Source organism: Fundulus heteroclitus, chromosome 21 (genome assembly GCF_011125445.2).
Source record: "Fundulus heteroclitus isolate FHET01 chromosome 21, MU-UCD_Fhet_4.1, whole genome shotgun sequence".
In the NCBI taxonomy this organism is placed as follows: Eukaryota; Metazoa; Chordata; class Actinopteri; order Cyprinodontiformes; family Fundulidae; genus Fundulus; species Fundulus heteroclitus.
The window spans coordinates 8,412,107-8,436,154 of NC_046381.1; the positions used below are offsets into that span (position 1 = coordinate 8,412,107).

The following is a 24,048-nucleotide window of genomic DNA, read 5'->3' on the forward strand; positions in this document are numbered from 1 at the left end:
ATTTTTTTTCGCATACTGTATTCCTGCAGGAAATAATCTAGCAAGACAAGAAAACTAAATGATTTGAGTAAAATTACTATTAAAATAATTCAGAAACTAAAAAAAAATACCTTTTTAAAAGCAGAAGAAATTGGTCAGATTAAATAAGATAAATAGGAAATCCTTTAAATTACAACTCAGGAAACAATCCACTATTTAAAAGATTTCACTGATCATAAAATGACCAGTTCCTTCTTTAGTACATTTCTTTTATTCAGTCTTTCCACCACTATTGCATTTATTTTCCATTATCAGGTCATATGTATCTGTCTGCTCCATATTTATCTGTGCAATACAAACACATTTCCAAAAATAAATATTTCTTTAAATAAATACATTTACAGAAAACTTTAAAGTTACACACAAAAAAACAAAGATCTCACCCTAGCAACGCCTGAGATTTCTAAAATTTAAGAAAAAGTATTTATTATTCAATAAATGGCTGTTTTAATCTTTGTAGAAATGCTGGAGCAAAGAAAACCAAAAAAAAAGGGGGTTTAAAGGTATCTAATCAAAGTCAAAGGTATAAATTTGTCTCCCTTAGGAGTAAATCAGCTTTTGGAGAGATGGCTTTATTGCACAGACACAGATTGCACTGATCTTTAACTTCACATGGGTAAATAAACAGAACCACGTTGATTATGGCTTACGGACCCCTGCTCCATTTTAAACGTACCAGGACCGGGGCGGTGCGGCGTAAGCTCACCTCATGGGGGGTGCGGTCCTGCTTCCTGCTGCGGGTCGTCGGCTCCTTGTGGTCTTTGCCGATGTGCACCACCTGCCCCTTGGTGCTCTTTCTGACGAGATGTCTGCGCACGCCGGGGACATCCTCGAATCGATGACCTGGAGGGTGGGGGGACAAAGATGACAGGTGAGTCCAGAAAACTTGGTTGTTTTAACAATATTTTCACTAAAAGCAGAATGCACGGGTCTTTAAGCCTCCTTGCTGGTTGTCACAGCCTTGCACCGACCTTGCACCTTTAGACCAAGTTTCTGCCCAACAGGTCGGAGGCCTCCAGGCTTCTTTTTTTTTTTTTTTTGTTTCTACACCTCCCTCAGCAGAGAGTAGAGTTACTCATGCTGGCAGTGCACCAGGCATTGAAAAGGACACAGAGATAGGATAGTTGCGCTGGATATCTCAGACAAAAACGCAGAGCAGAAGCCGTTCTGTCAGGAGTCCAAAGATCAGCAGACCTGCTGACCAATAACTCCTGCTGCTGTGCTCACTTGTAGCAAAAATCAATGGAAGAAAGCGTGGTTGCAGCATGGCAACCACACACAAACGAGCTCATTTCCAAACAGATTCCCTTCGGGGTTTTTTTAGAGAAAAATCGACTTACCAGGATGTGAAATTTGAATGAGGTAACAAACAGAGAAGCTTGTAAAGTTCGACATCAACGTGTTGGGTCATACGTATCCAACGGACCTTTAATCTGCCATCCCCGTTCGCACCAGAATCACCTCCACAGCCTTCAGCTTTTATCCACATAATCATTTCCTGATGTCTGCGGTTTGCATACCGTGAAAAAGGTCCTGATGAGACTTTGAAGGGATGGAGGTGGGGGGGGGGGGAGCTGATTACATGAGCTGTTCAGAGTGTGCTGCAGCTGGAGGGGAAGAAACGGCATGTCCAGAACGACGCTGCCACCTCCTCTCTCATCAGCGAGAGGAGGCGTTAATTTGCTCTGGTTGAACAGAAGCTGAGGGACGGTGTTGAAATAATTCCCGTTGTTGAGCAGCAGCCAGAGACGCGGACCCTTTCCCAGGATGATTTATGGTGATAAAAGCGGACACGACGAGGAACTCGTAATGAACCTGGTTGCACGCGCAGCTCGTCGTTGCAAAGCCTCAGAAAAGGACTAATTATCAAACCCGTCACGGCAACTTAACTCTCCCCCTTGTTTCGCTGCGTAATGATCAGGGGTCAGAAAGTAAGGTTCAGGTTTCACCATTAGCCGCCATGCTGGATGGGGCTTAAATCCAGAGGGCCTCAGCTGACAGCAGGAACGCCTAATTTAATAACGAAGGCCTGTCCGCCGCACTTTCTAATTTGTGGCTGTTCTCCGCTGAGGGGTCGGCTTCTTGACGTAAATCACCTCGGCCCCTTAACAGAGGCCCACGCTGAGCTAGGGGCCAGGGACGTCACAGGACGGAGGGGCCCGCGCAGCAACGAAGCGAAGAACAGAAGAAGGCTTTACCTTCGTGTTTCTGAAGGAATCTGAGGATCTGCTAAGCCAGGATTTGATTACGACATTGATGGGAGGGATGAAGGCGCAGGCCAGCTGAGAGCCTCGCCTGAACCTGGGACAAGATAATCTGAGACGGACCCCAACTCAGGTCATTCTGTAACCAGTAGAAAATAATTAATATTTACCATTTCAGGACATGACTGACACTGTATCCCATCACCTCCCACGGTGTCCCTCAATTCTTATGTTTTAAAGGACTCAATTTATTAATTAGTCCAGCAAATATGGTAAAAATCATTTTGTATGGCTTCCTGTTGTATGGCACTTCATGAAATATTTGCTAGGTGCTACTGCATCTAACAAAATGAACTACAACATCCGAGTGGTTAACCCGCACAGCAACTCGCCTGCAGACAACCTCTCGAATCAAAATCGCTTCTCCTATAGCAAGAAAACAAAATAAATCCATCAAGTCTTCAACACATGGCCAAGATGTAAAAATATTAAATTACAAATAATTTACATAACAAATATTGAAAAATAAAGATTAATTTGACTCTTATTTTAAGTTTTAATAAAATGTTTTTATGTAAAAACCTCAATTGAGGGACGTTTTAATTTACTGAATTTGTGGCCCTTTGGGATTTCCATACAGCTGCCTTCATAATCGTTTGTATTTTAGGCTGCAGCTTATGTGACACATTTACATTTGAGCTCAAAATGTTATGGGCAGAGCCTGAGGGTCTACGGCAGATATCTTTATTTTATTTACAGCCGCTCAGCTCCAGTCTTAATTCTTGTGTGCAGGAGTGAGGAGAGACCTGGTGGTGATGTCAGTAAAGCAAGTTACGAACCGGCACAGCCATCAATGTTTACCAGCCTCCTAACGCTACCTATTGGATGAGCTGTAATTATAACTTCCTTTAGGAAAAAAAGAGACAGCATGTATGACAGAAACTGCTGGGTCTGTTAGTGTGACAAGATTAGCGGAAACACAGATGAGCAGTCTGGCTGTAGCTGAAAGACTGAAGCGTGAGCCTAAGCTAGGCTGTACCTGCGGTTTTGGGCGTGTCCCTCAGGTGACAGTAGTGGTACGGCTTCTTTAAATCAAAGAGAGTTGCAGCAGAGAGAATCTAATTTTATTGTTTTAGAGTTTATATAATCAACCCTTTTTACCAGAAACTTTCAGGAATCTCACCATAGAATTAAGTCCCGGTCAAACTGTTTAATACACAGACTTGTTTGTTGGTTGCATTTTGTGTTCAGCATGGATTGAAGTCCAACTCAACAAGCTGTTCTCTTGAATAATAATATTTTGATTAATAAAAACAGCTAAATTTCTTGTTTTAAACAGCTTTATCTAAAAGACCTGTCTTGTTGCTTATGGTTGATGCAGAGAAAAGTCAGAATTAAATCGCAGTTATGGTTGAAATGTATCACAATTTGGCTTTTTGGCAAATTTGTACAGCCCTAACGCAGAAGACGGCATGAAAAAGGAAGTATTTATAGCAGAATCTAGAGAGATATCCGTCAAGTTAGGATATTCAGTCAACAATAAGGAATTAATACATTTCGAATTAAGGTGCAACTCATAAAAAGCATAACCACAACCCAGACAAACTTTGACCATAGTGGGCAGTGCCAGGTGTGGGGATGAACGGTGGGGGTTTTAGCGGGGCTGTGGTCAAAATGAGGGAAAGTGAAAGAGTGACCAGGGCGACATTGATGGAGTCGCTACAGATCGGTCTTTTGAGGTGAAAGATTTGTCACCCCCTTCGTCACGGGAGGCTGAGGTAGGCTTTGTGGAGCTAAGCGGGCCAGAGCCTCATCAGTGGCAGTGGAGGACAGAATGGGTGCAGTTTCTGAGTGGTAAAGGGATGTTAGCAGCATCATTGCTAAATTTGGCCAACTTTAAAAACAGTAACAAACACCATCGACCAATGCTCGCGATTCCAACTCCTGAGTCTGACCCACCACTGGGGCGACGGGGTTTTTTGTCTCTGATAGATGCTTTTATACCTGAACGCTGGGCTATGATGACAAAAGCATGTACTGTTTGAACCAATAGGAAAATGCAACTGCAATAGCCATGTTCAACCATAAGAGGGCAGCACTGAGACGGTGTTAAGACAAATAGAGAACTAAACAATTTCACATGAAAACAATTGCACAGTGACATTAAAGAAGCAACCTCAGGCCCAGTTTATATAGTTCATCTGCAAAAACGTTGACTTTTTTAAGCAGCCTGAACATCTTTTATTCTACCCTGAATAAACCATTAATATCCATACTGTTTTCAGCATAAAAAAACAACAATAATCTGTAAACTTTTCATCTGCAACAGTGTTAATTTTACAGCACTTTATTAGTAACTATTCAGACTAAAATATACATTTATTTCTGTTAAAATGTAATTTTCTGTAGTTATTTTAGGTTTATTATGATTTTCAATTCAATTCAATTTTATTTATATAGCGCCAAATCATGAAACATGTCATCTCAAGGCACTTTACAAAGTCAAGTTCAATCATATTATACAGATTGGGTCAGATTATACAGATTGGTCAAAAATGTCCTATATAAGGAAACCAGTTGATTGCATCAAAGTCCCGACAAGCAGCATTCACTCCTGGGGAACCGTAGAGCCACAGGAAGAGTCATCTGCATTGTACATGGCTTTGCTGCAATCCCTCATACTGAGCAAGCATGAAGCGACAGTGGGAAGAAAAACCACCCATTAACGGGAAGGAAATTATTATGATTTTAGCAGACTTAATTTACAGTAAATGGAATTTTTAGACTTCTTACATCTGTAAGGAACCTGGTGAAAAATTTATCCCAACTGAACTAAAGTTACATTTTGCAACAAACAGCGCTTCAATTCTGTTATTTGACTCTAAACGTTATTGGAAATGTTTTATAAAGCTCCAAAAAAAAAAAAAAAAAAGATGCGCATCAGATTAACTAATTAGGTATTTTTACAACGCGTGCAATCTTTCCACACAACTCTGATTTGATCAGATTGCATTTGATCTTTCTCCAATATTTGTTTTTCTTAGCTGTCGTTTTCATATTTTACTCTTACTGGGAGAAAGAAAAGGTCGGACCAAGACAATGACAAATTTCTGAATATTAATACTGCTCTCCAACGGCTCCTCTGCTCTTTTACACCCTCAAGTAACGGGCTGAATTTTATTTATCATTTGGGTAAAAAAAAAATAAAAAAATCCTTCAGCCACACTGAAACAAAATAACAAATAATCTGTAAATTTGCTAGTTACACCCTGTTAATAAGCAATGCCAAGAAAAAAAAACAAAACTATTTTCACTGTTTTATTTTATAATCCTGATTACCATGCGGTTAAACCGGCTAAAAACACGTAATCCATCATATTTAACCATTATTAGGTTATATTTATTAGTGCAAATAAAAATCCCCTTTAATATATTACTGTGCAAGAAGTTTAACAAAATGGCTCAACACCAAAAACGTTGTCGTTATTGCAGCAAAAAGCTGTGTTATCCATTTTTCTTGACTAGTCTCTGGACTTTTCCAATCTGATAATCTGCCGTTTAAACTACAGAAACCGGCGACTGATTTGTGACTCACTTTTGATTCCATCCAGGTCGGCGGAGGCCAGCGTCAGCGCTTCGCTCTCGTCCGTGGGGATGCGCTGGTACTTTGCTTGCTCGGCGCCCGTCATGTTGCCCGTCCGTCGGCGCTCCTGCAGGTCGTAGCTGCGGCTGGCGGAGGAAACCCGAGTCAGAGGCGGGTTTTCAGGCGAAGCCGAGCGGGAGGCGGGGCTCGGGGAGCTGGTCGAGTCGGGTTTACTGCAGGAAACAGAAAAACAAAAACACTTTTGAGACGTCTCCCCGGCATTTCTTAAACGAAACGTTTTATCTTCACTTTGTTTTGCAAATACACAAACATACTGAGCAAAAACTGCTCACATATGTTTAAAAAACTGGCTTCTTTTTCTTTAAAATAGGCACATTCAATAAAAAAAAACTAAACCTAAGATTAGGTTCCTCTCCGACCACGAGACGAAAGCTTTATGCTGCGTAATCCAGGCTCAGAAGAAAACCTCATCGAGTGGAAAAGTCGGTGTCATGAGGAGGAGCCTGGAGCCGAGTCGCCTTTACAGACAGTGATATATGGGTCTACCAGAACAGGATTACTGTGGTCCATCAGGTGATGCCCAGCAGGCCCACTGGATGCCTGAGTCATGGTAACGTACAGAGAGTACCTCAGAGAGTCCAAACCAGAGAGATCTCTGCCAGAAGGTTTCACCGATATGATAAAACTGGCATTAAATAATCCCAGCAGGAAATATTTGATTATAAGCCAGAGCAGTTTGTCTTGTGTTCAGGGGGAATAAAAATTAAACGGCACTCACTCGGTGGTCGATACATCTTCGGCTTCTGCCCTCGCAGCAGACTGAGGAACGACGCTCAGCTCTCGGGCCGAGTTGCCACGTCTGGAGTCTTGATCTTCATCCGACAAGAAAAACTAGAGGAAGCAGAGAGAGTGAGAGAGCCGTTCCCCACAGGGACTCAGGGGTTTTAAATGGTGAAGCAGCAAGAGCCTGGTTCACAACAATCTGAAGAGTTTATCTCTTGTTGGACGTGCTGAGGACGCGAGCGCAAAGGGCTTCAGCCATTACGGCTCCTAAATCATAAAACGCGCCGTCAGTACAAATCAGCCGGCCCATAATTAAAGCTGCAACCTTTTCTCCCAGTATAAGATGTTACTTTTATTGTTTTTCCACTCACTTAACTCTTGTTTTTTTCCCTAATGTTTTATTCTTTTAAGGTTAAACACTGCTGCTTTTTAAAGGGCTGAATAAATTGGCCTTAGGAGCCTCTAGTCTACTGTCTGCCATTAAGAAACAACGGGGAATAACGTGCACAAATCTTTTAATATCAGCACATCTACATATAGATTGTAGGTTTAAAGTCAACTTGATCTGCAGCTTAAACAAATATAGGAAAACAAGAAATAAATCTCACCACCAAAATCTAATGAGCCTCAACAACTGAATCAATTTAATTAAATCGGATAATTGCCAATTCTGCTTCCTTTTGTAGCTCATTATTTAGGGAAAGTAGAATCAATTTTCACCCGTTTAGGAGGTGAATTGCAAATGTCTACAAAAACAAAACTTTCCTCCAAACTTCGTAATGATGCATAATCGTTCATTAGCCCCTAATGGTGATGAAAATAGTTAAGGTTGTGAAGGCTTGGAAATGACAAGTCATTTGCACATCTTATGGTTTTGTGGAAATCTCTTTTCCTCCAGGATTGCTGAATGAACTGTAACATGCATCTCTGCTAATTTAATAGACCAACAGCAATAAGACCTGGTTCATAAATAAATATCCTGCAAGCCCCCTGCACAGGCCAGCCCATACCTGGCTCTGTTTAGAATCGTATGAAACCTATAATATGCAGATTTTGGCCTTGTTAATCAGTATCAGTGGTCATAAAACATAGGATTGTGTTTATTAGATAACTCAGAGTGGAGTTTGGAAAGGCTGTCTCCCATGTAATCATAATAAGGTTATGATAAAAATATATTTACAATATATATCAGTTTGCAAACAAAGAATATGGTCATAATCCTCATAAATAACCAGTTTAGTTTTGTGCATCTCTGCAGTTTTTCCTCCTTAAGGTGCAATACCTCCACATCTCTTGGTTTCTCCGACTCTGATGGAGCAGAAGCCGCCTCGATGCTCTCCTCCTCCTCTTCCTCCTCATCCTCCCCCTCCTCTATGGGGCCACTAGGGGGCGTACGGCTGCCTTTATGATCCTTGTCCTTTTTCCTTTTCTTGAAGCCCTTTTTCCTCCTCCCCTCAGTCGGCAGCTTGGACAGAGGCCGGTGGATGTGACGGGAATAGTGACGGTGGTCTGCAGAAACAGCAAACGAAGGTAAACGCAAGAGAAAACGGCTTCAACCCTCCTAACGGCGTCTGTTGATACACAGCATAACCTCACTCTGAAATAGTTGCCAGTTTTCCTGCTATGAATAAATGTGACAAAGTTAAAGGTTGTACTTTAACTTTTTCAAACATGAAATCACGTTTAGAATGAATATTGAATCTTTAACTCTAGATACTTTGTACAACCCTCCTTTTCCAGCACTCTGATGAAACATTTCACCAGGTTGGAGCAGACGGTGAGACAGAGGGTTCCCGTTTGCCCTCCAATCATCCAGAGACCCGCCGCCTCTCTTTTCTCCAGCTTTCCTCGAAGGGCATCAATGGGATTCTGGTCAGAGGACAGAAAAGCCCAAGAAGGAGCTTCTGTTTTGGAATAACAATTTCTCTCTTTGTTTAGTTCCAAAAATTAAAAAACAAAGCAACTGGACTGGTTTTCCGTAGTTGAAGACGTTTCGCTTCCTCTCCAGGAAGCTTTCTCAATTCAAAAAGTCTAGATTAATGACGAGTACCAAGCTTTATACCACTGCCCAAACAAATGCCTTGTAATGGCTTAGATAACATGCAAATTCAACCGAAACAGGTCCACCCCTTAGTAATGTCGTTAAAAGTCTGGACTAAAGAGTGGACCTGTTTCGGTTGAATTTGCATGTTATCTAAGCCATTACAAGGCCTTTGATTGGGCAGTGGTATAAAGCTTGGTACTCATCATTAATCTAGACTTTTTGAGTTGAGAAAGCTTCCTGGAGAGGAAGCGAAACGTCTTCAACTACGGAAAACAAGTCCAGTTGCTTTGTTTTTTACTTTTTTTGGAATGACCATGACTGGATGACTGAGAATCTTCACCAGCATCTCTTTGTTTAGCCATGTTTTGCAAACAGACCCAATAATTATCACTTTTCAGCATTATAACAGCATAATATTGCCATCTTAAATGTCCTGGTATTCATGATGTCTTGTTCCAACAAGGATCACAGGTAAGAGAGACAGGCTCACAGCATGACAGATCGTCTACGGCACTCAGTAGGAATGAGGCTTTTCCACAAATCCTTTTTCTTCAGCATTCCAGTTGGGTTTCGCGCGAACCAAAGCGCTCAAAATCATAACATCAATAATCTTAATGTGTAATCTCACCAAGGTACTGAATCAGTTTGAGCCCCAGCAGCTCTCGGCTCACTCCACATTTATGACGGGAGGACAGATGAATTGCTCCTGGCATGCCAACTAAACAACCGGTCGCCATAAAGCATCTCATGGTTGTTATAGAGGACACCCTGTGCTGCAGTTTTCTGACAGCGGGATTTACTCTTATTCACCCTTCCAATCACGCACTGGAGAGGGAAGCTGGGTTCCTCATCCAGTCTCATTTGACATCTACCTTCTTTGATCGATAGGCATCTAGCGCTGTCTATTGAATAAATGTACTCAAATTAGGGGTTAGAATGAAACGTTTAAGTCTGAAATTTATACAGCTGCAATAAAACATTAATTTATTTTAAGGCTTCTTAACATATCTTCACCAGGTAGCCAATAACTTCCGAGGGCTGCGGTGTTAAACACGGGGTCTTGCTGTTGGATGCTAAAGAAGCAAAGGCCGATTTCTTACACTCGATGTCCTCCTCATGATAGGAGTGAAGCAGCTCGTCGGGCACAGAGGCAGCAGGACGAAGGATGTGCTGAAAACGCTGAACGCCCAAAGCTTTGTTCAGGTCGCCCTCGTCTTCCTCCTCCCGCCGCTGGGGACCGTGAAGCGGAGAGGCTGTAGAAGCCTCTGGCTGCAAAACGGGGAAAAATAAAAATAAAATATAGAAATAAGTCAACACTTTCACCAGTGAGCTCCTACTAAAAAAAAAAGGCTTAAAAGAAAACACAAGTCATCTTAAGGTAATTTATAAAGTCAATTAAATCATGTAGAGATTGGTTCAAAGGTTTTCGCTTCAAGTCAGGGATCCACCTTGAACTATAAGAGTCCATGGTCACCTTAACTTTACGTAATATAAATATGTTTTAATGCTTTTGTCGTTTTTAAATCTATGTAAATACAAGTATGATTAAAAAGGAAGAGCAACTGAATACAATAGCATTTTAAATGCAGCTCACTGCAGGGTTGTACTATTTTTTTTAACAGGCCTGTGGGCACCACATATGGTCCTTGGGGGCTACCTGGTGACCCCTGCTCTAAGGAAACCCAGCAGATTGTGTCGCGTCATTGACTTTGCAGCATTCACTCCTCATGTGGTATCTAGCCACGGTGGACAGTCGTCTGGATTGTGTTGTTGACTTTGCAGCAATCTCTCATACCGAGCATGCATGTAGCAACAAGGTTAGCTATGCAGTGGCAATGTAAGGAGGATGCAAGATTTAAACAACATTATGTTTGTGATTCCTGAATTTAATCTCACAGGATTACCAACAAACAACCTCATATTACGAGCCAAAACAGCAGCAGCAGTTAGGTTTTCTGCATAATTATGTTAAACTTGATAGTAAAAGCAGCTTCCACAAGTTTTACCACAATAAACTTAAATACTTTGGTATATATTTAAAGTTGGTCTTAAATATTGATTGAATAACTAATATTTTCCTTAATAAAATTAAATCTGTCATCGCTACATTTTTCAAGTCCGACATGCGAGGGTATTGCTTCTGGCTGCAAGTAACCCAACTTAAACACCTGTGACAAGAGTCGATGACTTTATTTAAAGAAGGCAAGTCTGAGCCAACTATAGTTATTGCGGTGTTTAAAGCCAAATGTTACATTTACACTTTAAAATTAAGAAGCAAACAGTGGAAAGGGGCAACAAAAATACTTTTATTTCAGTTGTAAAAAATCAAGTAAGTTTCAGGAGCCAATTTCTTTTGCAGGTCTGCAATGAAATATTCGGTGACTCTACAATGATGACCCCTTCGGACAAGGCCTTTTGCTGCCCTCCAACGTTTGGCTTTTAGACCCTACAGAAACTCTAGAAATTGCAACTAATTGAATTCAAATATTACCTAAAGTGAGAGCTCTGATCTGTTTTGCATAAACATGTTTGAATTACAGAAAGATGATGTCGATAGAGGGTTTCCCACTGTATACAGCTCAACTGTTTACATAGATAAAACTAAATTAAACAAGGTAGTAAATGGGGAAGGAGTACAATGACCTTTAGACATTTGTTAAGCAGTGTATATACAGCTATTCGTGTTTTATACTCATTTAGTTAGCTTATAACAAAATCTTTCTAATGGTTTGGGTGAAATGTTGCCTTGGCTACTTTGTTTTATAAAACAAAAGTAGGTTCAAAATTATATTAGTTTTGACTAAAACACTAGAGGGAGCTTTAGTCCTATAAAGCATCCGTAAAAATCATGTGACCAGCCCTCACATGCATGCCATCTCAAATATGAGCTTTAAAACGGGGAAACAGCCATGTGCTTTGATCGGTTACGCTCGTTTCCACGCAGCGGTGCAACTTGAATCATGTGCGTGATAACAGATATCCCCCCCCCCCCCCCTCATTCAACTCTGCTGGTGGGATGTTATTATAGGGGTGGATCTACTCCTCTTTGCAGGGGAAGCGTTGCTATGACAGCTGTGCAGGTACGCAACAGATCTTGCAGTGAAACGCTCCTGCGGCAAAACGCAGGGGTCAAAAGTCACCTGATGCTATGTGATAAACTTTCAGGACAACATTTCACTCACGGATGAGGTTATCGTCTGAGCTGGAGGGAGCTACTGTGAACCTGCAGTGAGAAAAGATCAAATTTCTTCAGCCGGAGCTTCACGTCTGACAGCAAACGCACTCCTCTAATTAGGCTCATTAAAAAAAAAAAAAAAAAAAAACGCCTTAAATTAACAAAACTGAGCACGAGGAACAGCATATTAACATTTGATGCTAACCAGCTTTTAGTAGATTTAGTCACATTGTCACCAGCTGTGGTGTAATAAAGCCATGAAGCTCATAAAATCAACCAGAACGCGATAATGTGAGCCGACTGCCTGAACAGGAAATTATTCTGTTCCTCCTTCACTTCACGGGCATCTGTTGTTTCCAGAGATCTCAGCCATGAATATTAGTGTGGCGTGTGGGGGGGAAAGAGACCCGTGCAACTATGCTGTTATTTACCAAGGGGAGGTTTTACATGCCACAGGAAGGTGGGAGAAAAACAAGGTTTCCAGCCAAACTGCAGAAGTTTAAACAATGTCCAAATATTCATCAGTTCAAATCAAGATAAAATGAAAAATGTGAGTGTTATTACACTAGTATTGCTACATTTCAACCAAAATTTATGGCAGGATATAATACTCAAAACAATCTGATGTATATGCACACACACAGTATATAAATGTCCTACTATGGTACATTATGCAAACATGTAAGGAATTGTAATAAACACCTGTGGCTCTAATAACTATATTGCATGTAGATTAGGGCTGGACAATATGGTCCACAACTATATCACGATATGTTTCTTAATTTCAGTCGATAGAAAATAATCCCAATATCGATATGAACAAAAACAAAAGCCTCAGAAAGACCACCAAGAATGCTCACAACAGATGCCTTTACAAACTTATGACGATTATTTTTGCCATGTTTATAAAACCACCTCCAATACAGCAACAACAACAACACAAAACTACATAAAACTTACAACGTCAATCAGTGAAAATGCTGTAATCATAGACTGTATATTGAAATATCAGAAACATATCACCGTTATCGAATAAAGTTATATTGCAATATATGATAATGAATTATTGTCCACCCCTAATGTAGATTATTTTTTAAGTATATCATTACTGTGTTGATTTGACACTGAAAATAAGTTACTAATCAAATAGGAATTGTGGGTGGGAGTAAATAAGGTTTTCTTCATTCCCAACTAATGTTTTTTCACTTCTGTATTCTGTAGTACACTATATGTAGATAATATTGTACTGTATTTGTTTAATACTTGCATGGAACATACAGACCAAATCTGTTTTTTTTTTTATTTTGCCGGCAGCATATCTCCCTATTATGGAAACTGGCAGCCATTTAAAAAGTACACAAGTATGAAAAATTATCATCTAAACTATATTTTTCAAATTTAAGGGTGTTTTTTACACCTGAGATGGTTACCCTTTAAAAACAAACTCTGGTTTGTTTTTGACGTGACCTACATGATTAATGGAGTGGCTGTACAAGGACCCTCTTCCATGTCAGTATGGGGGAGACCTAATCTCGCACCCCCCCCCCCCCCCCCTCCCCCTGCAGTACCTCCATGAGGCCCCCTAAGGGTCGCGACCCCAACGTTGAAGACCTTTAGAGTGAGAACAAAAACAACCAGATCACTTGGAGAAGTTTCTCTCTGTACCGTCTATCATGTGAATGTAAGCAGACCTCGAAATGACAGCTACCAGGTTAACGCTGGGAGCTTGAACAAACCCCCCTTCCCCTACCCAGGTATGCAATGCATCATGGGATGAGGTTGAGCAAACAAATTAAAACACTTTTTAATCAAGTATAAAAGCCTCACCCAGTATACTTCTGAATTTCTGTCCTTAAATGGTACAGAAACACACCATTGATATAATTAAATTTACTATTAGCTTACAATAAAGCATCCACTTCCTGTTATTTAAACCTGGTTCTCCCGACTCGAACACATCTGAGCAGTTAACAGATTTCACGTTCGCCTGGTTTGTAGTGGCAGGTTTTGTTTCGCTTCATGTTTTGTGTGATAAGAAACCGAACCACTGGAAAAAGTCATAAGCTAGCGTGACTTTGGTCCAAAGAAAAAAAAAAACTAAGTGTGAAAACGCTCTAAAAAAGATGCTGCAGTCTAGTGACGGGCCGGCTGTGGCATGAAGGTATGCAAAGGATTTAAGGTGTCACAGTTTCAACACTGCTGAACTTTTCCATCATATCGTTCCTTCAGTTAAAAGTCCTTTTAATGAAATCCCAGAGAAAGCGCTGTAATGACAGAGTAACGTTGTGGGGCACTGCTGGTCAGCTGGCTGAAAGAAGGCTCCTACACTTTTTACACTCTTACTGAAAGACATTAAGTTGTTTGACAATGTGTTAAAAAAAATTAATGTTTTCGGCAGACTGAGTTACAAGACAAGACAGTCATACCTGTTCATACATACTAGCACGTAAACCTTTTCTTAACTCCAATGACACTTTTTGGAAAGAGGCAATGATAAAAAGCAGTGACGTGTACTTTGCTTTTTTTTGCAACATTTTGAGGAATAATCTATTGCTTTACAGTTTCTAATCAAGCATTCTTGTGACATATTAGAGAAGCAAAAAAACGACCATTGGTTTTAGTAGTTTGGAATGTGTAATAAATTAATACTATTTAAGTTATTAGATAATTACTCAATGTATGTCTAAGCTATTTCAAGACTATTGGAAACTTGCAACATACATGACATATTGAGCTTAAGCATCAATACAAATATTACCAAAAAAGTTAGCCAATAAATATAACAAAACTTGCCTAATCATGGATTCAACCTCAACTGGAGTTTATTTCATTCGTAAAGCAGGAAACGTTTAGCGAAACATGTTGAACTACAGTCAACCGCAAAACCTTTGCATGTTTGTATAAACCTAAATTTAGTTTGGGCTTTAGATGTTTTCTTTTATGACAGTCTAATAACTTAAACTTGTTAGGTTAATATTTGGAAACATCAACTACTGTAAAGCAACAAATCATACCATAAGACTTAAAGAACACAAGTCTAAAAACTAAAAAGAAAATTTCTGCAAATAAAATCTTTAAAAAATGGTGAAGGATTGAAAACAGCCAATGTCATTTATTTCCATCAGTAACCAACGTGAACTAAAAACAAATAAAATCCTACACTGGAACACAAACTGTAAATGTTGCCAAACAAGCAGACCATTTATTTTTTTACAGGGCCCTCAGCAATCTATATTTATATGTTCTGGTTTGGTGGTCAATACCTACAGAGCTTAAAGAGATGAGTGAAGGATTGTGGTTGAGGTGAAAGGATTTTCCATAACTGCTATTATGTGTAAAAACAAGCCCTGGGGAGCCAGGGGGGGAAAAAAAAAAACAAGTCTAACCAGCCGCAGTGAAAGCGGAGCGGAGTTTGAAGACAGCAGGTGCTTTCCATCACATCTGACTGTTGAAGGTTAAAGCAGCAAACTGCTGCAGGCACAAGGCACCTTTCTACTTCTGCTCGTCAATGCATCCAGTCTGGTAGCATCACAATCAAAGCAGGGTTATTTTAAGTAGAAACATCAGCCAATGATCCATGAGGCCAGTCCAGAATCATAAGAGAAATGTGCATCATGGGAACAAATCTGCACGAAAGGACATGCTGCGGAAAACTTTAAAAGGGATTAAAGCAACCCCTGAATGAAAATTCTTCATCTTTAAAGTTTTATTAAAAAAAAAATAAGTGTAAATCAAATATGTAAAAGCCTCTTTAAAACAAACACCAGCTAAAATACACTAGTGTTGTTCTTTAAATGATGCGTGCCAGTTTGCTCAAAAACAGCAGACCAGAGTTCCACGTGGTATAAAATTAACCTCATAAGCAAATAAAGTCAATCACAAAAGATATTTTTAAATAAGATGCACATGGGTTGATTAGGATTACAACATTTCACGTTTCTGACCATCCAAAGCCTGGTACGGGCACTAACTGGGTTCCAAAGAAAATCAAAAGATCCAAGAATTTCAGCAATCTTTGGGAGGATGCCTCCAGATTGCAATTAAAAGAAAAGAAAAGAAAAAACTATGCAGACTCTGCGGCTCTAATGAAGTTGTGAACATACCCAGAATGCACATAATATGCTTCTCCTTTTAGCTGTAGCTGGAAACCTAAAGTTTCTGGTGCAAAAAAAAAAAAAAAAAAAAAAAAAAAAAGTTTATGCTATTAATCTTGAGATTAGAATGGAGAGCGATATCCTTTATTGTCCCTCCGTGGGGAGATTTAGGTGCGCCAGCGTCACACAAAGTAAAATAAAAATTCAAAATAAAATATGACCAGAAATGAGCGTCCAAAAAGAGAATTGGTAATTTATCCACCAATTGCTGCAAAGTCAACAAGTCTATGCAATAATCAGTTAACTGTCAGTGATTTAATGCAACTTGCGGTCTTCCTTTTAACTTTTTCCCCAAACTGCATCTTATGATCAGTTAATATTTAATACTTTTTTGCTTTCGAAACATAATTTGACAACCCTGTATTATATTATAGAGGAATAAAATTTGATCCATCTAGATTATTAGAATGTGCTGGATTTATTTCACATTTCTAGATAAGTGGACAGGAATTGGACCTGTACTGTAACTGTTTGTCCTGTCTGTGCGCTGCATGCTGAAGCGGATACTGTGTGGGAGAGCAGTAGGAGATTATGAGCACACTGAGGTAGTCTCAGGTCCCACACAGTCAGCATTAAGGAGGAAACGAGGGTTGACCGGCTCTGGATCTACTAGTCATCACGTCGCACCATATGGTTTATCCATCGCTGCATTCCTGCATGTCATAACATGACACTGCAAGGAAACCTGAGCACGCACAAAGGTTACAATCCATCTTTTATTTCAGATAGACATAAGAATTTGGATTATGCAAGTGGATTCTCATCACTTCCCCATTGCATCATGCTTCCAATGAATGGGTTTTCCCCAAAAACACAGCTGCTAAGAATCAGGTTATCCAACTAAAATATAAAATTTCTATACATTTCAAATGGCCCTTTATTATACATAATAAGCTAAATAATGTTTTCCCTGCACTTTAAGCAAAAAAAAAATTGCCTCAGTGAAGGAAGCAATAGGGGGACTAAAGCAGTTATCACAAGTCAAAAGATGTCTCAGTTTTATTGTTACTTGATCCTTTACATTTACAACCAAGTTTACAGCTAATATTTTACTAACGTCTGGTTCTTTAACAGTCCAGTTACCGTTTGGGGACTGAAACTCCCGAAAGTTACAAGAAGACCAACAGACTTGGCAGAATAACCAACACAAATGTACTTTTTAAATAAGAACAAGGAACATGATATCAGAAAAGTGGAAAGTGAAACAATTCTTTAAACAAAGTATCAACTTTGGTTCAAATTAGCTAAATATTGCGCAAACTAAGCTGTTCTGTAGCTGTGAAGCACTTGGCTTTCACCTGTCAGCTAAACTGAAACTAAAATGGTCACCGTGTTCACTGCAGGCCCAGAGAAAAATCAAGGCCGACGGAAAAGTCCAGAGGAACTCGTGTTTCTTTGTGCACACGAGCATTGTGCAGACATGCATAAGGAATCAAGTTTTGCATGTTTGCAGTCCTTCACAGTGCACCTAAAACCTCACCTGCCTTCAAAATGAGTTGAGAGATAAAAACGTCCCGTTAAGAAACGAGGAAAGGTTCTGACAGTCAAAACATGACTTATTGCTCTCCTTCTGACTAAACCCAGAGTTTCAGGTTATTCCTCACTCCATCATACGTGCCTGTTGGAGCATTCGCCTCTTTACCACAATGAAGATTAAAGCCTGTAACCAACGGCTACAAACACCCACATGTTTTACTGCTGGACATCGTATGAAAACAACAAGAAGGCCTTTAGTTTTCATGAGGTTAAAGATGCATAGCCACATTATTTTACTTTTTTATTTATATGTCACTCTGGTTGCATACAAAGTTTTTATGAAATATCACGTCCTGCTCCCGTATTAGTTGTTATTTTGTTGTTTTATGCTTTGTTTTAGCGTAATTTGTTAGTAAATAAAGCCCTTCGTGTTTGCCTGCGCAAATTCTTAGACATCCGGGTAATCGCAACAGCAAACAGGCTTAAATCAGAGGCAACTTGACTTTCGTTCAGTTCAATGTATATTTATAAACAACAACAAAAGTACGAGGCTGCACATGTGCAGCAGGGGATAAAACGAGGAAGCGGCTAACGGCTATTAGCATCTCCCAGCGAAACAATGAAGAACGGTCTAAGATCCAGTGGGGGAAAAAATGAAAAATATGATGATTCCAAGACTGAAATGTAGCTGGGAATACAGTATGAGTATTAATGTTCACTGAAGCAGACGTTAAACCTGCCGACGGGCAGATGTGACGGCAGAGTTGATTGATGTTCTGATATGAAGCTGTTAAGGTTTTTTTCAGATCGGTTTATCTAATTAATAGCGGTTGGTCTTCACTCACGCCGAGCTGCCGGTTTACTGCCAGGCATTGCAGAGGGTCAGGCTCTGTCTGGCATTATTTATAATTGATATATTAATTAAGCAAACCGGCATTATTGTAGTTCTGCGATAGTGTCGGTAGACGGCGCCACGTCTGTTTATATATGTTCATTGCGCAGCCATGGACAATGGATGGATAAATGACTGATTCAGACCAGGAACCAAAGTAAAAAGTCCTGAAAGGGACATAATGTCCTAATTTATAATCTTAAGCAAATAAGCATATTGTTGCTGAGAAAGATCTCAGATTTTCTAACTTTACAGAAGGAAATTTGGTGGAAATCCTTACAACAAAGCAAGAAGCCAATCATTACCAAGGTATTTTCGCCATTAAAATGAGCTATAGTTATTTGTACTTAGTTGTTAAATTAGGTTTACATGATATTTTTAATTGGTGAGAGCAACCATGTTCTCTTCTGTTTAATTTGTGCCAGCCCAGGTACACAGAATTAATTACATGGGAAGGTTATCGATGCTAATAAAAACCAATATAGTAGTTGGTGACAAACTGAACCATAACTATGGCGAGAGACCGTGACTTCTACAGCAACGTCATGTAGCCTTTTGTCTAAAACTCATGTTATTCTAAAGTATTGAAAGCCAAACAGTGGCTTAAATAACTGACATGTTCATATTTTAACTCAATTTGAAATACCCTTAGGCAGAATTGGATTGGACAACTATGAGAATACAGTAAAGAAGAAACTCTGCCATTCACAAACATCAAAATGATTCATCAAAAATTATGGGAGAGTAGCTCTCGAGAACTTTAGTGGAGAGATAGCTGGCTAACTAGTCATTGTTCCTTTTGAAGAAACGAGATAGAGAGGTGACCGATTGTAAATAGTGTACATATGAATAGTCCATTAAGGAAGAACATAAACTAGAGTAAATGTTAACGAGCTTCAGGTTCACAAAAAGGTCAAATTTATCTGAAAACCTGAATCAGACTAACACGTATGAGAAGGTAAAAGCCAGAAATCCTGCTTCAGATTCCTGTGTTAACCTGAGTCTAACAATGAAAGGCACAAACTCACCTTAATAGAGTACAGAAAGTCCATTAACGCGCACTGAGGAGGCCAAAACCAAGTTAGGAAAACTAAAATTATCCTTTCAGTATAAAAAAAATAAAACAAAAAGATGGTTTCATCTGAAGGCGTTAAACGTTTAAGTTGTCTTCAAAGTCAAACGGGATTATGTGAACTGCGTACACATTTACTCACCGTCAGGGAGATAATGATTAACCTACTGGGGTCAGAGCCAAAACGACAGGAAATGACTGCCAACAGAGTCACAGAACAAACATTTCTATCGTTACACGGCTCCTTGAACAACAGACATCTCGGATTGTGCTCCAAGCGTCTTAACGGGCCGTCAAGAACAAAATGCAGAAAAAATACGTATAACTGAAGTCAATGGACATTTTTTTAATTGAATTTAAGAAATTATGTCCAAACGGCAAAAAAAGCCAAACTTTAGTTCATGGCAATATTTTCTCCATATTTCTCCCTTTAAAAAGTCTAAGATTGGTTGATCCTTCACTATTTAGGATCTCCCCCCCAACTAGCTGGTTTGATATTAAAGAATATAATTTACCATTTTTCTGCTAACAGAAGAGCTCTGAAAGAAAAGGGTTGTTGAGATTCCCGGCGTTTCCAGAAGAAAACTCTCCAGCTGGTGGGCTCCTGCTTCTCATTTCCCAGGCCTGAAACTTTTTAGCTAAGGTGACTGCTCACGCTGACTCAGGTGACCCTGATCCTTGATTGGATCAGGATAAAGACCAATCATCACTCCTCACTCACCTCTCCTTATTCTGCAAGCATTTATATTGGATTCAGGTCCCCCCCTGTGTTGTAACCGGTCCGTTTACCTTTGTGCTTTTCTAGAGGTGTCTTCCCATTGTGCCCACCCCCTGCTTAGTGGCTGTTGCTTTACAACACTTTTAATAATCGTTTGCGAAATATAAATTACAATAGGTGTTCTATTGTAACCGTTCTGCAACTTTTAGATGCGTTGCTGCTCCAGCTCGTATGAATCAAATGAGCGGCTCGTTTTCCGGCTTCTGCTGGTCTGACTGACCTGATGGGGAAGTTAAGGCATTAAAATTTGGGTGTCAGAGAAAGGATGCTTCTAAAACTTGCTGGATAGTAATAGAAATATATTCCTCATTAATTGTTGAATCACTTGTCAGTTCTAGGCTTCAAAGTCAGATACATTTCAAGCTGAGCTTAGATTCCAGAGACGTGAAGAAAACATGGAAGATTGCTCATTTACGACTATCTGGTGAGTTTATCGCCAGCGTTCACTGCAGTCTCCTCTTCCTAGCCGCTACCCATCATTATGGCGCTTCAACGCGACAGTGAAATAATTACATTCCTCCACGAAATTGCTACCAACGCCTTTGCTTTGGCCACTTTATGCCGTGGAGGTGTTGTGAAATTCCAGTAAATCTGAAACGAGAAGAACTAATCTGACAGAAAGAAATGCAGATAACGTTTTGGAGCAAGAACACGTGCTCTGAAACACAAACAAGTATGTAAATTTAAATTTTGTGTATGTAGAAACAGGCTAAAGTGTCCAGAATATCAAACATCCCTCATATGGCTCCAGCCTGTTTAAAAAGACTAATTTTATAATGATGCCAGGTCTCCTCTATCAAGAGAAATAAAAAGCTGTCTCCCATTTTTTCCCCTTCACCATTTTTTATGCCACTGTCTGCGTCTCTGATCGTTGCATATTAAACACCTTTTAGCAGAGCTGGCATTAAGCCCACAAAAGTCCCAGAACGAAATGCTGCATCATTCCTCATTTCTGAGGGCAGGGTTGGCAGAAGCATTTTGCTGACTGAACAATATCTTATTTAAAGCTAATCTGTTTTCCCTCGCAGTCAAACCATTTTGTTATCATTTACAGTAATGTTTAGTGAAAGACACCATAGAAATATTGAATATATCTTAGTATTTATCTTACGCCCCCCTTTTACAGTTTTAATGGTAGTCGATGCACATTGTGGAGTATAAAGTTTTCATCAACCTAAAATTACAATTTGCATCCATCTGCTTATTAAGGGCTTTAATTGCGCCAAAACACCCTAGAAGTTCACACAAGTACCGTTCAAACCATAATGTCTACTCTCCACCAGAAGATGGGTGCGGCTGTTTGTGGGGGAAGGAAGTGACGAAGCGTTGAAACTATCGGCCGCTGACGCTTCCCGTCCATCTTAGTGTGTGTCAAGAAACCTGCTCTCCACGTCGCACTACAAATGTTCCCAGGCAGCCGTTTGTACGGGTCGGAGCAGCACAGAAAGCAGCTCAAACGCAAGTCGTTAATTTTACGCGGTTCAAGGAAACAGCAGAAGAGCAACTTTTCTATTGCGGTTTTGCACAAACATTATTTAATCGTAACTGCACTGAAATTTTGATGGGCCTAATTTCCAAGCAATCACATTAAATCAAAGCGCTAACATGCTAGCATTAGCCTAGCATTTCAGACTCAATTTAACGGTCAGCAGGAGGAAGGCGTTACATTATTTAAGATTAGCTCTCTGTGTCAAGTCAGATATGTTTCTAAACAAATGATTAAGCTCTTTGAAGCTACTGTGTCTAATTTAGAGGTTCTTGTAGCAAGCATGTCACGTTTTAAACACATTTAAACGTCTTAAAGGGTAACTCAGCCCCCACATAGATTTTTTAATAATAAACTTAATACATGGGTGTCGTCTAGTGCCGTCAGCATGTCCTGGTCATTACTTTGACGATTCACTCACCATTTATTTAAGTCCTGCTTTTGGGTCTAAAAGTGCCCATGTGGCGCCCTCCCCAGGTTTAACGGGTGTAATGCATTTGAATTTCAAATCAATATTGCTACTGGCTGAAAAAGATTGTGACGTCACTCAGAAAAAACTGATGCCAGTAGCTCTACTGTCTCATACGTCTATGTAGCGATTTGCTTTTGATTTAGCTGGAATAGTGCGCTTTGTGATCTTTCAATTTTCCAGGTTAGTTACTTATTAGCTTAGCATTAAGTTAGATTATTTAGCATTTATTTACCTTATTCTAGTAGCCCAGACCATGCCCAGCCCTTAACCTTGCATAATTTCTGGTCTGCTGGGCACATTTATTCATATATTAGATTTGGTAAGGGTCTTGTCTTGGGGATTTGTGTGGGGCTGCATTTTACCGGGTCAGATTCTGAAAAGTCAAAACATTATTAAACAGACGATTTTCTGAAAGAACAGAGAGCTGCAGTGATTGTTAATGAGAGCGCTGTCGGCTGTCCATCAAAATATGGAGCAGCATCCAACCTCATAACCAGCTACTCGCCAGGATGCTCGTAGAATCAGATGAAAAGAATTATGATCCATACAGAATATTAATGAAACTGTCAAAGAAAATGCTGCTATAAAGACAAGGGAAAGGTTTCTAACAGGGTGAGGCCGACAGGTGATTCTTAGAGAGCTTTTTGTGACGTTTACCAAAGTCACACGGAGGGGAGGACTATATCAAACGACAAAAAAAAAAATTATTTAAAAAAAAAAAAAAGTTAGTCACGCAACAAAAACACAGTTGAAAAAGCTTCCTGCCGAGCTATGGACTAATTTTTACTCCAACACAAAAAACACCTGCCAGACAGCCAAGCCACAGCAGCCAAGATCAGCTTAATTATTTAACTTTATGCAGAAGTTTAAGAACAGCTTTCTAATAAGCTTTTAAAAGAATGGCTGATCTTCAAAAATGTAGTACAGATTTTTTTTTACTGATAAACTTAGAACAGTTTTATTAAAACTTTTTTTCAAGTTTAACAGTTTTATAAACAGCAGAAAAGTTGCTGCTTTCTAGAAACTTGTGACGATTCACTTTTGTGCTCAAACAGGCAAAGCAGAGACTGATTATTGTAATGTGCGATCCGCGTTAAATTAAAATGAATGACGTCATCATAGTGCTGGTATTGTGTCGTGCATTGTCCCTCACAAGCATCCTGTTGTTCCACATTTGTTTTCTTTGTTTAGATCTGGTCACCCTATTTGAAGGCGAGATGCACTTTCAGTACTTATCTGCAGCAGGCAGTGGGATATAAACTCAAAATGGACCTGAACTTCAAGAAGTAGGCAAAAGACAGCCGTCAAAAATCGGAAAGAAAACAGTGGTAAGAATTTGGTGGAGCCGAGCTGCACTTAGGACCACAGGAAAGTCAGGGGGGTATATTTATTAACAAAGCTTAGAGCAGTGTTTTTTGGCTCACGCGGACACAAAAACCAATTGCCAATGGATTTTTTGCAATGTCAGCATTTTCACCCCCTCACATGCAAAACTAAACTATTAGGAAAGAGGGCAGCCGTTCTGGGAAAAGCCCTTACTTGAGATCCTCACAAGAACTGCTGGGAAATCTGTGTTAATCAATATATAAATTAAAAAACAACAACACATCTAATTCCTGGAATCCCGCCCCGCCGTTCTTGACGATGAGGACTTAAAAAAAACACAAAAACAATCATGAGACGAGCTTATTGAGGCGAGGACCTCGAGGTGCAGGGATGAAGCGTTCTTTGGCTGCCGACCAGCTACTTATGGGGCTTTCTTACACATTTACAACAGGAATCCTTTCAAAGGCTTTAAGGGTATTATAAAGTTACCAACAGCTGTAACTGTTCAACATGAGAGCAGGAGAGTTTCATTTAAACACGTCT

At 39.8% G+C, this 24,048-nt stretch overlaps 1 protein-coding gene across 5 annotated transcripts in view; it reads right to left on the reverse strand.

The window, feature by feature from the left end:
• The window catches only part of slc4a2b (solute carrier family 4 member 2b), an 80,182-nt gene that overhangs the window by 24,807 nt on the left and 31,327 nt on the right, over positions 1 to 24,048 (reverse strand). For 4 of the 5 annotated variants that reach the window (XM_036125175.1, XM_012850061.3, XM_012850062.3 and 1 more), the window contains 5 exons: positions 9,775 to 9,943; positions 7,913 to 8,139; positions 6,626 to 6,738; positions 5,839 to 6,059; positions 746 to 882 (listed from right to left, as the gene is read on the reverse strand). In XM_036125175.1, the coding sequence (XP_035981068.1) occupies positions 746 to 882; positions 5,839 to 6,059; positions 6,626 to 6,738; positions 7,913 to 8,139; positions 9,775 to 9,943 (867 nt within the window). Of the gene's footprint in view, positions 1 to 745; positions 883 to 5,838; positions 6,060 to 6,625; positions 6,739 to 7,912; positions 8,140 to 9,774; positions 9,944 to 19,399; positions 19,484 to 24,048 lie in introns of those variants that run through there. The other variant, XM_012850064.3, reaches the window with a different exon arrangement.